The sequence below is a fragment of the Callionymus lyra genome, chromosome 12 (genome assembly GCF_982586985.1).
Source record: "Callionymus lyra chromosome 12, fCalLyr1.hap1.1, whole genome shotgun sequence".
In the NCBI taxonomy this organism is placed as follows: Eukaryota; Metazoa; Chordata; class Actinopteri; order Syngnathiformes; family Callionymidae; genus Callionymus; species Callionymus lyra.
This window is the reverse complement of record NC_141829.1, coordinates 18033947-18050471: the sequence shown is the minus strand read 5'-3', so window position 1 is coordinate 18050471 and position 16525 is coordinate 18033947. Positions and strand designations below refer to the sequence as shown.

The 16525-nt window shown below is 38.0% G+C and overlaps 1 protein-coding gene across 1 annotated transcript in view; it reads left to right on the top strand.

Annotated features, from left to right (window-relative positions):
- The window catches only part of lrp1bb (low density lipoprotein receptor-related protein 1Bb), a 348034-nt gene that overhangs the window by 196436 nt on the left and 135073 nt on the right, over nt 1-16525 (top strand). The window contains exons 22-25 of the mRNA XM_087804844.1: nt 4759-4959; nt 9014-9259; nt 14111-14308; nt 15203-15407. Of these exons, the coding sequence (XP_087660970.1) occupies nt 4759-4959; nt 9014-9259; nt 14111-14308; nt 15203-15407 (850 nt within the window). The remainder of the gene's footprint in view (nt 1-4758; nt 4960-9013; nt 9260-14110; nt 14309-15202; nt 15408-16525) is intronic.

Sequence of the window (16525 nt, the reverse complement as noted above, 5' to 3'; positions counted from 1 at the left end):
CTCCACATGCCTTCCCCAAGGAAGCGCCAAACCCAGGTGACCTCATTTAATCACCAATCAGCCCGGCTGTCTTTCTTTGGTCCCTTTTAGCCCCCGATGTCCGCAGTCCCGCCAGGTGTTGCGTTTCCTCTTACGGCACATATTCCTCTTGGTATGATGAGGCTGTTTGAACATGCTAACAGTCTCTTGACGGTCGCTTCAGTCTGGTTCTTACCAAAGTCGCTGTTGATGTAAAAAAGCGACTTTAATGAAAAGAGTTATGAACAATTGGGCGGCTTACAAAAATGAGTCCGTCAAAACGCAAGTGGGAAATAGTCCAAAGCGATCTCCAACAGAGAAGACTGGGTGAAACCGATGTTTGCAAGACTTCTTAGATAAATCGCCTGAATCTCAGGAAGCGAGTGGGCATAATCACAACAGACGGATCTTAAAACACCGATGACAAAGACAAGATTAGAAATAAGTGGGCTTTCACACTATGGAAAATCTCCTGTACAGGGGGTCGTATGCACATATTTCAAGCCATTCTATTTGTATTCACACCGTCTAAATGTTTTGATTTTGTTCACTATATTATTTTGTCTACAACCAAGTAGAGAATCTTCTCGAGTTATCCATAAATGCAACATTCTTTTTTTCTTCTGCATCTTCATGGGGGTTGCGGCATTAACTCGGAGTAACAACACAATAAGTAACTTAAATTTAGAGAGCGATTTTCCAGACCAGGGTCACAAAGCGCTTAAACAATCAAAACAACACTAAATGAAATATATACTTAAAAGGTCAAGATAAAACCGAGAACAACACAGGAGTTCCAGAAATCAGGGAAAAACCTGCACAAAAAAAAGGTCTTAAGATGTTTCTTGAAGGAGGCAGTAAATCCATCAAACACAGAGGAAGAGGAAGATCGTTCCAAAGTTTAGGAGCAACAGTCTGGAAGGATTTCTCTCCTCTGGTCCGGAAGCGTGTTCAGGAATCAGTAGATTCTGATCCACAGACCTCAGAGCCAAAGCTGGGGTGTAAGTCTGGATCAGACCACTGATGTAAGGAGGAGCCTGACCATGAATAGATCTGAAAGTAAGAACCTGAATTTTAAAGTTGATCCTGAAAGAAATTGGAAGCCAGTGAAGAGTTTAAGGATCGGAGAAATGTGAGTTCTTCTACTTGAGCTACATATCACGCCCCTAAATTGATGCCCATCTAGCTTTTTTCCTCTCCTTTACATGTGCAACATTTGCTCGATTCATCTGAACCCCCCTGTCATTACACAAGTTCCGGGAAGACGTGCACAATAGCCTATTTTTAATTCGTATATGTTTCCATGGCAAACCGATTTGGAGAAAAACGTACTGTTCTGTACATACTGTCCTGTGTAATGTTGTCAGTGCACGACCTGGAAAATCATCTGCGATCCATTCGTATGCAGGTGTGTTGCATCAAAAACATAATTTAATCTATATACCTGATCGATTTTATGAAAGATGCAGAACAAAACGACTATTGGAGTCTGTCTGTATTTACTGTACATATCAGGAATTTTTGTCGTCTACAATGTACAATTAGTTGAAACATGACACAATCTTTTTTACCCTTTGATAAACTGGGAATTTCCAAGAAAAAGCACCTTTTTGCTCATTATGATCATTGACACAAACAAGTTTAAAGTAATCTCAATAATAACAACTAAATGGTATAGACACATAATATGCCATGTTATCAGGTACATGGAGAAAGTTGTGTTTTTTTAATACAACGCAAATTGATCGCTGATTTCCCAAATTGTTCTCTACATTATTTTATGTCTGAATCTGGTTGCCATTACAAAATTGAGGATGGTCATATGGAATTGATCGGATCACACAGATTTTCAGGATCCTGTTTTGAACCCAACTTTAATTAGACATGCGGAAACAATGGATTTACAAAAATACCAACTCCCATTAATGAAGTTATAAAAACAAAGAGAAATAAAAAATCCATTTTAGAAAAACAAGATACAAGTCATACTCTGGTTCCCTATGACAAAAACTAGTCGTATTACAAGCTGAAGACTTTCTCTTGTGCACCATGTTCAACGTGTAAAGGCTTAAAGCAAATGAGCTCCATCACATTGTGTCAAAACAGTGTCTAAAAAACAAGAAAAATAACATTATATTTTATGAATCATCTTGTTTGAACATATTTTTTCGGCAACTTTAGCCAACAAATTGAATTTTGCATTGGCACCACCAACTGGTCTGTTGCAATGAGAGTCAAACAGTTTACGGTATTAAAGGATTATTTAATCCGAAATAGAGACGAGGAATTATTAAAGATCTATTTATTATGAATTGAGAGGTATTTAAAAATTCGACATGATTTCAATGCAACTGAAAAAAAGACGTGAAGACGAATAAAGGGAGAGAGATAAACTCTCAAAAGAGTTTTTTGTCAGCCCACCAGAGATATCAGTGCTGCAAAGAAAACTTCTCTAATGTCCTGATGCATTATGTAGAAAATAAATCTTTCAAAGACGCGCTTAGAGAAAGGATCACTCCATAAAAAAGTAACCAGTGCTCAAATGTGTCCTCGCTGAATTAAAGATGAGTTCTTCTATATTTGGAAAAACCACATGTTAAAAAAAAAAAAAATCCTTTGCCACGTTCATAAGCTATAGTTATTTGCACAATCCAACTCTCGACTCACACTCTTAACTTTCTCCGTATGATGAGCTGATGAAATTTTGTTAACAAAGTGTTATTTGGACATAAACTTTAAAACTCGCACCACATATTCGAAGTGACAGGTTGGTTCCTTGGGGTTTCTATTTAACTCATCAGCAATGAGAAAAACAGGCAGATTTGGGATTTGACGGACAACGAGTGTAAATTGGAATGTGCCGCGATTCTTCACACCTCACAGAAAGACGTTGTATCATCTGTGTTTTCTTTTTCCGCTCCCATGTGAGTGTCTTGTTTATGACGTGGGTTGCTAAGTAATAACAGTTTTCATTTTCATTAAAGGTGCGTTTTTGTGTTGTGTTTTAAGAGCTGTGATAACAGACGTTCTCAAATGCATTGCATTGGAAATAGAGAACAAATGAAGAAAGAGAGAGAAAATAAATGAAACCTGGAGAACATATAAATACAATAGTCTCTCAATTATCACAGTAAAGGCATATACTTGCTGTATGTGTTTATTTTTTTTTACCCCTATACATTTCCCGTGCTCTCCCTTCTTTTAACACATCCATCTCAATTACAATAATTTAATGTAAAATCCTTTTTACCCAGATTTTTACCTGTTTATGTACCTCTTTATCATTTCAAAATTGTACCTACAAATACACCCAATTGCACCATTGAACATATTTGGCTGGAGGTCTGGTAAATGCTCATTTTCTTTGATTTGTAAAAACTAGAAAGCATTCTTGGATCACAATTAAATTATAATAATATTAAATTTTTACTCGTATAATAATATTCAGCTTTTAAATTCGAGAAAATACCAAATTTAATGAAAAAACATATCTGTAAAGCAACATCCCTTTTATTATATTAAATAATCGATATTTACACTAAGTCTATTAAACGTTTACCTACATTTTGCATTTATTTCGGAAGGAAAATCAGTGGTTTTGAATGGAGGAATTGCCCAAAATTGCACAAGAACATTGGTGTGCTGGGGAAAAGTATGCCAAGTGTCAAGCAGGAAAAAGGTTAAAAACCTATGTCTGAAACTATGATCCTCCAACTATTACCATTTTTATATGACCAACAATCACTAAAAACACAAACTCTGAGATGGTACGTTCCACTGCCAATTGGCCAATGACATAATAGACTTACATCATGAATAAATATCAATAAATATTGATGAAATATATATGGGCTTGTGAAAGAGTAGTGTTTCCCTTAAAGATTGACCTCTTGCTGCTCTATTCAAGTATTCCTTAACATTCTAAAAGAAATTCGCTGTAACTTCTTGATTCTTTTTTGCAATTTTTAAATGGAGCTTTGTGTGAGCAGCAGCAGCAGTTAGCAGCCATACACGTTAAACGGACTGATTTTGACATACATAAAAAATGGCTCCAAACATATTGAATTTGTTTCACTGTGGATATAATATTTTCAGTTTCCACAATGTTTGGTTGAAGCACATCCAGGGATTTATAACTCTCTGAGATCAGTGAACACTTTTTGACAGCAACCATGCACGCACTGTTCAGCTACAACCGCGTACTGTTTTCATTCCTCTCAACGTAGGAGCTCAACTTTGTAGTTTGTCCTCACAGACGCTGTTGCTGGGAGACAAAAATTGACAACGGTCACTCTCTTTCAGGCTAACTTTGATTTCCTGGACTGGTGTGGTTCAGCAATTCCGGCAGAACCCCTGTTAGCGTTACACTGATTTGAAGGGGGGAGAAAAAAGAGAAAAATCAAGGGGTAAACAGAACGGTGCCGTCGGCAAATAAGCCTGTCTTCATGTTCTCACGAAGATGCAACCCTTTTACTCGCCTTTGGTCGACTCCTGCTGTCTCTGCTCTGTGTAGCCGCAGACACGTATTTGAACATGGAACAATGTAAAGTTTGCTCGGATTGCTCTGAGGTTTTTTTTTCCGTACTTTTTGAAAAGTGAACAACCTCCCTGAAGCGTAGAAAACATGGGTCTCCTAGAGAGAGAATGCATAATTGTCTATTTTAATACATTCCGCCTCAGATATGGTATTAAAATTCAAGTTTCTTCTTCGTTGAAAAATGTACGTCTTGTCTTCTGAAGGGAAGTGCATCACGAAGAGTTGGGTGTGCGACGGCGACGTGGATTGCGAGGACCGCTCGGACGAGGAGTCCTGCCAGTCGGCGGTCTGCGAGCCGCCCAAGTACCACTGTGCCAACGACACGACCGTGTGTCTCACCCCGGATAAAATCTGCAACAGCAAAGTGGACTGTCCCGACCGCTCGGATGAAGGACCGATATGCGGTAACGTCGAATTTTCTTGAGCTTATTTTATAACTTGCATTTTTAATATGGAATAGACGGTGATAGTTGGGTTATAGGGCCAACGTTATTCTTGTCTCACGTCAGTAGAGACTGACGGGCGTTGGAGTCACGGACATGTTTCGTTTTCAGAACGAAGTGCTTGTGTTACTTTTGGTTGGAGGCAGCGTCACTCAACACGTCTTCCAAAATGTCACTTTTTCTGCCACTCGCCAATTTTCTGAATTTAAGGATGTCACATCTATGTCACCATCAGGCTCCATCAGGATGAGTGGGTTGAGTCCAAACTTCTGTTATACACCAAATTTATATAACTTGTACTATCTTCTTTACATACATCTCACTATGGATTTAGAATATTTGGGTAAATGTCACTGTACTCGGATGAAAAACTATAAATTATGAAATATGACATGTTTTAATAACTGTCAACTAATAAATGTCTAAGAAAAAGCGTGGAATGTTTCACAAACCAACTCTTTCTCTCAGTTCTACCAACAAAGAAAATAATACTATGCTAATCTAGTAATAATGTGATTATGACAAAACGTTTTTTTGTTGTTGTTGTTTTTTTCCGTAAAATCAGGGCATAGACATTTATCTTTTAGTGAAAAGTCTTTAACAAATTTAGAGTTCATGCAGGATACACATGATCTAAAAATAATGAATAAAAAAAGAATATAACATGCCATGAGGTATTAAGAGGAAATATAGGTTGTTATGTAATAATAAAATTAATTAAAAAAATGTGGTTAATTAAATTTATACTTTTGGTTTATTCTGTCTTTTCTAAATATGCTTAAATTTGTTTATTCTTTTTGTTTTTATTGTCGTTCTCCATGCGATAAATTCTTGTTATATAATTTATGAAATCTTGGTGAAGTTTAGTTGGATAACGTCGATTTTAATTTAGATTTTTTTTGTATTATATAAACAGCAGATTTTGAAATGCATATATTCATTAAAATAATAAAACATATCAAATGCTAAACAAGCTCTTGGTCGTCAAATAAAATCACTTGTGATGCTAATGCTAAGTTGTAAATACTGAAAATGTTTTTCCTGTTTGTCCGTGAGAGAAGGCTGGTAGGAGCTTTTATTTTGAAATTTCAAATGAGAAACTCTTGGTCCCTGCTTGTTTTGACATCATCAATTAAAGCCCAAAAGATGCAGACATCCCCGCCTTAGGGTAAAGAGCGCCATCATCTGTTCATCATTAGAGCAAAATAATATTTTACGATATACAATAAATGATAATAATAATACAAGCAGTTTGTAATAAAGACTAGTTCCTGCCCAAGTGGCTGTTTTTCATTCCCTCAGAGTCCGTTAATACTTCCTTCTTTTCCCGGGGAAAAAATCCCACGTGTGATCGTCGCGATAATGACAAATCCACAATATGCAACTGTACTTGTCAGCACTGATTGCCTCCCGTTCCCCGGCGTCTGCCAATAAGAGATGAAAGAATTAATGAATGAATAATTAATTGCACCAAAATGCTGCGATGGGTAGATCTCAATATCTTTTGCTGTAATTGCCTGCAGCCGCAATATTTACAAACATCTGAGGAGACGATAATGTTGCATGTGTCGGCGATTATTCTCCGACTGCTCAATTTGTTACTCAGACTATACTGTGCTGGATTATAAAATGTGGCGCTCCGGTGTAAATTCTCTCGACGCCAATTTAAAAAATGAAAACTTGTTCAGGATAAAAGGTACAACTTATGTTCCATTATTGCTTCTCCAATCGATAAACTGTATATGTTTTCTATTCCATTTTATGTCGGTTGTACTGTCAGGTGGTCTTTTTTTTTCCCACCCTGTGTCATGCGTTGACTCAATGTTTCTATTCCACAGTCTGTTGATTCAAAAGACCAAAGGTGCCGAACAAGAGGAAAAACCCGTGGGTTAATGATTATGGCAAACGGGGAAAATGTTTGTTCATGAGTCTTCGGAGGGAAGACGGTGATCTCATATGTCTCGCTGTTGCCATCTAATCTCTTAGTGTGAGCAGAGTCAACACAAAGGTTCATTTTCTTCGAGTGTCACTAAACGGGACTCGAGGGCTCCTATAGGACCCTCGAGGATTTATGCTGTGCTCTTTCAAAAGGACCTTCGTGTCGCTCCGAGACGATTAGCTTGTTTTCTCCGGGAGCTCTGGTGATTCATTTGCGAGGGTCCAGCTGGACCCCTTTCTAGCAATTTGTACAGCCTTCGCTTCTCTTCAAACCGAACCTGATGGATCTATATTTTTAGCATGTTGTTCTGAAGTAGCTAGATTCTTTATTCACTGAAAGCAGGACCTTCCAACTGAATACTGTAGTTACCGGAATCGTTTTCACTTTTTCTAAAAGAAAATGGACTTTGGACAACTTACAAGGAACTATTCTTGCCTCTGAAATATATCGAAGCAGTCATTGAAACAAAAAACTATTGTTTTGAACGTACAGTAATTTTCGGATTGAAAGGCGCATAATATTATAAGGCCCATCAAGTCAGGTGACTGGCGTGTTATGACTCTGGAGCCTCTTGCAGAGTAACACTACAGAGACTGGCGGAATAATACAATGGAGAATCACGTTATAATACTATTGAGCCTCGGGTATTAATACTGCAAAGTCTTGCAGAGTAAAACTACAGAGCCTTGGGGAGCAATACTATTTTGACTCGCGGAGTAATACAACAAAGAATCATGTAATAATACTACTGAGGCTCGGGTATTTATACTGCAAAGTCTTTCAGAGTAACACTACAGAGCCTTGGGGGGTAATACTATGTTGACTCGCGGATTAATAGAATGGAATATCACAGAATAATACTACTGAGCCTCAGGCATTAATACGGCAAAGGCTTGCAGAGTAAAACTATGGCGCCTTCCGGATTAATACTATGTTGGCTCGCGGAGTAATACTATGAAGCATCTAGGAATAATACTCCTGAGCCTTGAGTATTAAGACGGCAGTCTTGCAGAGTAAGACTACTGATTTTCATGGAGTAAAACTACTGAGTCTCGCAGAGTAATACCTTTAAGCCTAGCAGAGTTATACTAGAGAGCGTTGCGGAATAATACTACGGAGCCTTGCAGAGTAATACTATGTTGGCCGTGCAGCGTAAATCTACTGAGTCTCGCGGCGTAAAACGACTGAGTCTCGCGGCGTAAAACGACTGAGTCTCGCGGCGTAAAACGACTGAGTCTCGCGGCGTAAAACGACTGAGTCTCGCAGAGTAAAACGTCTGAGTCTCGCGGCGTAAAACGACTGAGTATCGCGGCGTAAAATGACTGAGTCTCGCTGCGTAAAACGACTGAGTCTCGCGGTGTAAAATGACTGAGTCTCGCTGCGTAAAACGACTGAGTATCGCGGCGTAAAATGACTGAGTCTCGCTGCGTAAAACGACTGAGTCTCGCGGCGTAAAACAACTGAGTCTCGCGGCGTAAAATGACTGAGTCTCGCGGCGTAAAACGACTGAGTATCGCGGCGTAAAACGACTGAGTCTCGCGGCGTAAAACGACTGAGTCTCGCTGCGTAAAACGACTGAGTCTCGCGGCGTAAAACGACTGAGTCTCGCGGCGTAAAACGTCTGAGTTTCGCGGCGTAAAACGACTGAGTCTCGCGGCGTAAAACGACTGAGTCTCGCTGCGTAAAACGACTGAGTCTCGCTGCGTAAAACGACTGAGTATCGCGGCGTAAAACGACTGAGTCTCGCGGCGTTAACAATGTAAAACGACTGAACAAAAGCACAAATCACATCATAAACTGAACAACACGTTAGATGTTTATAACAAAAACAGTTGCACAAAATAAAACTGCAATTACGTTCACTGAGTTTCAATACTTTTTAAATGATGTTATTACTTTTAAGTTTTGCTAATTTCCTAGTGTCAATATTATGTTCAACTCTAGTAAGTGGCCACCAAAAGTGAGGCTCTGTGCAGAGCAGAAAATAATAATCACTTAAAAACACATTGATTAACCTCTTTAGTTTAGCATCGTGGGAGGAAACTGGAGTGAATAACGTTCTTCTCATGACCACAGATTTATGCCTGGTGGCTCGAGGAGGCTGCAGCCACCAGTGTACCGTGGCACCAGGGAAAGGGGTTGTGTGTTCCTGTCCCCCCGGGCTTGACCTGGACTCCAGCAACAAGACATGTGAGGTGGTGGACTACTGCAGCCGACACCTGAAGTGCAGCCAGGTGTGTGAACAGTACAAGACCACGGTGAAGTGTTCCTGTTATCCCGGATGGACGCTTGACCCAGATGGAGACAGCTGTCACAGCACAGGTAACACACCCGGAATTTTAATGTCGCGCTGGAGACTTTTCTACTTAACACGCGTCATCGTCTTTTGTGTTGTCGGTACACGTATGATGTGTTTGGTATGTTCCATGAAGAAAAATCAACTTAAAAAAAGCACAAAAAAATCATTTTTTAATTTTATTGTAACAGTAAATCGTTGCCGAACTAATTTAATTAGTTAATATGTTGAGGTACTAATATAAGGTGGGCAAAACGAGTACCTCAGTATATTAAAGTAAATTAATTTTTTATTTATTTTACAATGTATTGGAATTAGTTCAAAACTGCACCTGATTTAATTTTCTCCACTTTTACTGACGTAAGATCCCCTTTTTATTGATGCTTCTTTTTATATTTGAATGTAGTTATGGGTTTTTTATATCTGTTTTAATGATGTTTTAGTGTGAGTTGGCGCTTTAAATGTTTAGTAAGGGGACCAGGAGTGTCCAGAAAGACACCTTCAAATAAGAAGTATTTGTATTATTTTGTTGTTGTTATAATTAGGGAGGTTAGAGAATATTGATAAGACTATATATTATATATTGTTATACTATGTATTGCAATGTGTTTTTTCACTATAACAAAATGTATCAGATAAAAAAAGGGTTTCACAATATTATTTATGAATATATATAAATTCATTATCTGTGGATAAAATGAAAAACTTCAAAGCACCAGATCAATCTGACAACATGATGAATTGATATATATATAAATATATAAATTCTGAAATATATTGACGCAAGAGGGATTTTGATCATCAGCAAAACAAAGAAATGTTTGAGGGTTGAGAGCCTGTCAGAGTTGATCCAAAAGCTCGTAGTCGTTGCTTCTTCTTTTTCCTCGGGAGGCATCTGTCTGATGAGGCCTGTCTCGTCCTATCTGTAGTGAAGCTGACCGATGTTCTGTTCTCGAACAGGCTGCTTTGCTCTCCTCTGGTCTTTTTGTATCATAAAAGTGGTTTTGGGATTGGCATCGTCATTGCATCTCGATCAGTCTCGGTTAAGATGCCTGTCAGGATCAAAGAAGAATTGTGGCGCGTAAAAACTCAAAATAATTGGTACATAGTTAGTAGTTAATCAAGTTCTAGTTTTGAAATATAGAACGTATGTTTCCCATACTGAGTACGGGCGATTTCAAAGAAAGACACACCATATATAATATGTATTAAATAACAATGCATTCCAGAATTTCAGCTCCTCTTAGCAACGGTAAGCTCTCTAATGTGCAAGTCTAGTGATTTATCTCTTTTTTTAATGAGGCCTCATGAAGCGGCTGATGTTGAATCAGATAAAGGTTGTCACGACATTCAAATTTTTAACCTCAAGACCGATACAATTTTTGATTCCAAAAGGATAGAAAAAAGGCCCCCAAAAGTATGTAAAAATAGGCAAAAATAACCTCCATTTAAAAAAAGAACCACATGTTAAATATTTATAATAAACTGCAAAAAGAAGCTGCAACTGTGATAAGTTTTAGGTCTGAGGTAGTGAAAAAAATTAGTTGATAAAAAAAACCCAATAAGAATTACAAGAACGTTTTAAGGTTTTATGTTATGCATGTCTAAATATGAGTCAAGCACACCTGATAAAAACTAAATTAAATGTTCCTTCCTTGGTTCACCTTTACATACATAGTGATGCATACATTAAGTGATATCTTGGGTTTAGCTGCTTAATAAGTTGTTGGTAGCTATACTTTTGAAAATGGGCATTTGGAAATGATATATTGCGATACTGTAGGATATATGGAGTCAAAGGTATCCTCTCGTCCTCAGTCATCGACTGCGGAGGACGTGATGACTGTTGCCATCTAGCGGACGGAAGTTTAATAGCGACACAAACATTTCAAGATTTGAACATTTTAAATTAAAATGACGTTTTTTTTTATTTTAAACAGACTTTATTTTACTATAAAATGTTAGTAAGCTATGGTTTAAAAAAGTTATATTTAATTTGTTTTGAAACCAAAATATACCCAAAACATCAGCTTCAAAAGCTGCTAGAGTCGACTGCATCCTCTTGTCCTCAGTTATTGCCGGTGATCTCGTTTTCCTTTTGTTGACGGAGGATGTAATCACTGTCGCAATCAAGTGAAAGATTAATTACAAAAAAAAACAAAAAAACGCTGTTTATATTTGATGGTTAATTGTAAATTAAAAATCGTATTATGTCCAAAACACTTTATTGAATAGTAAACCATAAAATAAAATAACTATGATCAAAAATTAAGTATGATTTGAATTCAATCAAATGTTTTTTTTTTGCAAAAATAAATCGATATAGTGCTGTTGAATATTGATACAATATGGTAAAAAATATATATATATTTATATATATATATATATACAATCACCACATATAAACTGCAGGAAAATGTTGGTATTAAATTGAAACAACACGCTGTGTTGCAACAATACACCGAGGCCTGTTTTCTTCTTCTTCTCATTTATTTCCGCCGTTTTCATTCTGAATGATAATTTTTCCGGCTGTTTTGTATCTGCTTCACATACACTCGAGGTGCTGCCTCATCAGATTCACGGGCCATGTTTTGATTACCTGCTTCGCCACTTCACGCCAAGATTGATGACACTTGCAACTGTAATCACACATTAATACTAGCCAGAGAAAACTCAATTGTCATTGGAAGCTGTTTTTCATTTTTTGTTTACTTCCCATGAATCAATTTCTGCATACAAACAGATATTCTTGCTTAATCTGCAGCAGTGGTCGTCTGAGCCGTGGAAGTGCGACGTGCATATCCATCCCTTCTGTGTCAGTTAGACATAATAAAACCCCCCCAAAAAAAAAACATGTTCCTGCCGATACTGTGGCTATAGTCGCTCATTTGTTGTGGCTGTTATTGAAGCTCGGACACATTTTTTAATTGCGTTTGATTAACCTGTTTTCATCGAGCTGGTTTTACTAGTAGCTAAGTTTCCGTGGGGATTATTTCCCCACAAATGTGTTTGTTTGTGATCCGAAAATTCCTACATTTTCGACTGAACTTTGTATGAAACGTGGTGAGTTCTAATCTCGTAAACATTTGTCAGAAGCGCGGCTGCTCGGGAAGCAGACGTATTTATACCGATTAAGCTAATTATCTGTGAACAAAGCCAAAGAGGTTTGGTCTGCGAGCCTCGGCTGCCAGTGGTAACTACTCTTAGCAGCTCCAGCTATTGTGGCATTTATCCTCTAAATGACCTACTTAAATAATTGGTCCGTGAAAACTTTAAAAACAAATGGGCAGTATTTGCTGGAAAAATTTCCTATTAGCTTTAGAACCATAACTATATTGACTTCAAGTACATGTGGATATATCTATGCAATACAATAATTACAATAAGTCATGTCAATATATATATTTTAATTGATTAACTAATATAATATAAACAATATATTTTTTTTTTCTTTTCAATTTAAATGTCATGGCAGATTGATATATATGAAATGTGTTCATAAAGTCATTTGTAGTTTTGAACTGATACAGTTCTAGTAATTTGCGTTGTCCTGTATTTGAGACAAGTCCATGCAACTTTTATTTTGTCTAAAATCTAGTCTAAACCAGAGGTTTCTAACTCAATCACAAGAGGGGTCAACATATGTTAAGCAATCTAAGCCATGGACTTAACAAAACTGGTGTATTTGTATTCAAATTTTCTCTATGTTTGTAATCAACATTAGTTTTACTCTAATTGTTCAACAAATGTTTTAATCTCCAAGATGCAGTAAGTCCCTCATCATGACCACGTTTTGAACGTATTACTTTATAAAGTTCTCGCCCGTCTGAAATCTCGGCGAACAAGAGATTACGAGAGCGGAGTCCATTATGAAGTCTTCACTCCTCTTCCAACCAGCTGTAATCACTGCCCGCTTTGTTTATACAACGAATCTCTCAGAGGTGGAGACTTCTCGGATTGATGACGCACGGTGATAAACATCAACGCTTGCGGCCGTGGTTATGGTAAACAAGATTTAATTTCCCCCAAAAAAAGGTTTTTTAGTGAGTACTGATGATTACAATAGAGGTCAAATATATATTTAAGATACACTTAAATCAACACATTAGTTTGACTTTCATATATGTTGTCAACCGTCTGGCGGGCACACATCAAATATCTTGTTGTGGCGGGAGTTTGAAGTCTTGTAAGTAAACACGTCAAAAAAAAAGTATTGAACGATTCACCAGACCAATCGATGTCAATTTCAGGGTGTGACTGATCATTGTTTTCACCCTATTAAAAAAAGAAATCTGCTTTTACATGATAAAAAAAAAAGAGTAAAAAATCACTTAGTTTGACACTTATTGAATTGTGATTAATCGCCTCATTTGACACCGCTTTTATAATCCGCGGAGAGGACGGCGGTGGGTCGGCCTCGAATGCTGAATCAAGAGTCCAGTAATAGGATCAATGTGTCAGTTCTCCGGGTGAAACAGTCCGGTATTGACCGCATCATCTCTAATGTGTTTGCCCAGTAGGCAAACTGCAGGGGTCACAACGGGGGGTCTGTCCTGCCCTTCAGCTGCGCCAACCTTTGGAGACATTTCATCACCGCTGAAGTTTGGCCAAACTATTTAATTGTGATTGCACTTTAAAATAAATCACCTGCCAAACAAAACGCTGATGGAAAGTTATTCCAGGGAACGCAATAGATGAGGAGCAATTTATTTGGTCAATATACAAATAGAAAAAGGAAGTATAGAAACATTTGAAACATTATTACTGTACAGGAATCAGATGCTACACGTTATAACACTCATTTCAGTTTCAGGAATCGCCAAAGTTGGACACAATCCAAACTGAAAAAAAAAATGTTTTTCTCTCTGCTGTTCCAGACTCCTTCGAGGCTTTCATAATTTTCTCCATCCGCCACGAGATAAGAAGAATTGACCTTCACAAGCGGGACTACAGTCTACTGGTGCCGGGGCTGAGGAACACTATCGCGCTAGACTTCCACTTTAACCGCAGCCTCCTTTACTGGACAGATGTAGTGGAGGATAAGATCTACAGGGGGAGATTGTCGGAGTCTGGAGGTAGGCAGACACATGTGAAGATAAGATTTTAGTTTTGTTTGTTTCTATTGATGCATGAGTACAAGCAGAAATTGAGTTAAATACCTTTTTTGTCTCCTGTATATATCGGTGGTTTGTTCTAGTCTGATAAAATATGTTGTCTTTTATTATGAGAGGAAGTCACAATATTTTTTCATTAAGAAACTCCAGGCCTGATAAATGCAAACCCGTTAAATAATTTTCATGAATGTCACAGTACAGTTTGGAATCCTACTAGTAGAGAGATTGGAATGCCAACCCAATCTGTCTTCTATAGCTACTGCTACTGAACTGGGATCTAAATATTTATATTGGTTAGGGTTAGAGTTAAAATATAACATTTGGATGTAATACGATTTTCTCCCATTAGAAATGTCCTGGTAGAATTCCCATTTTTCCTAGGACAGATTGGAGTTCCAATATTCATTCCAGTTCAGCAGTATTATTCCAATCCGTACTAGTAGGATTCTAGATTCCAGAAAAAACGCACATCTTCTTTTGATAAATAGTCCAAATGTATCTTTGCATGCAATGAATGCAAGGAAATGATTACAAATACTAATGTTAAAAAATGATTCATTAATAGTTGTCTGTAATCAATTGATTTCATAAATTTAACTATATTACATTCAGATCAAAACTTTATTTTCCACCTTCTTCTTGTGATAAATAAATCTTTTCTTTTTGTGTGTTTTAAGTTGTTTCACTCATTGTACAAACCTAACCTAGACAACATTAAAAAAAATGTGTTGTCTCACTACACTTCCCCTTTTCATTTCTACCATATTGAATTAAAGATCTGTTTTCCGTTTATCTGAGCTCCAACCTTCAATGTTCTTCTTCCATATATGCCTAACTGTCCTCTTGTCGTGCCAGGAGTGACGGGTATAGAAGTGGTGGTCCAACATGGTCTGGCTACGCCAGAGGGATTAGCCGTCGACTGGATCACGGGGAAACTGTACTGGATCGACAGCAATCTGGACCAGATCGAGGTGGCCAAGCTAAACGGAGACATGCGTACCACCCTTATCGCCGGAGGCATGGAGCATCCGCGGGCCATCGCACTCGACCCAGGTCAAGGGTATGTCATTTCAAAACTTCTCTATGATGTTGTTGCAGAGATATGACGACTTATTTGTAATTTGTGTCTGACAAATTCATAAATGAAGGCGACAAATCTGAATACATTTGCCTTGCATCAGTGAACGCTAATATAGCTAATAACTCTCTGCGTTGTGTTGATGAAGTTGCACCCTTCCACAAGTGAACATTAAGAAATGTCTTCAGCCAGATGAGTCCATATTATATAACTTATTATCATGAGACAAAACTCTTGTATCTGCAGCTTGTAATGCTAATAATGCTAAGCTAATTTTGTGTATATTACCGAATAGGGGAATCAAGAATGGGTATTAAAGGAGATCAGTTTAGAACACTCAGTGGGAGTAAGGGAGTCGAAGAGCAAATAGCTTTCTAGAAGATGGGGAAGGACCGACGCGGTGTGTGCTTGACCGGAAGGTCACGCCTCTGAGGAGTGCCGTGGCGAGGAGAATGTGGCTACTGTGTTCGTCTCATGTAGCTTGGCATTTCAAAGTATATATTTTAACTGTGTATTGTCTTTGATTGTTAAAGCGCTTTGTGACCCTGGTCTAGAAAAGCGCTTTACAAATTGCTATTACTTACTTACACACTGTAAAAGGTGTATCTTAAGGGAGCAAATGGCACTGTGGAGCAGCAGGGAGAGGCAAAGCCAAGTCTACCACCAACCTCAAATGAAAACAGGTACCGTATTTTCCGCACTATTAGGCGCACCAGATTATAAGGCGCACCTTTAATGAATGGCCAATTTTAGAACTCTTTTCATAAATAGGGCACACCGGATTATAAGGCGCATAGAATAATAGATACAGTCAAACGTTTGACTGGGGTTGCGTTATGCATCCACTAGATAAAGCTGTGCTAAAGGGAATGTCAAGAAAACAGTCAGATAAAGTCAAACTTTATTAAGCATTCTGACAACTCCGTTGACTCCCATGGTAACAATGTTCAAATGCTGTTTTAAAGGCTTCAAGCAGCAGCGTGTGAGACAGTTGTTGTGAGCAGACAAATGTTGAGTGAGCAGCAGTGAAGTTGAGCGCGTGTATGACAGCTAGGGCGCGTGTGTATGACTGGTTGGCCGCACAGCAGAGTGTTTTTGCA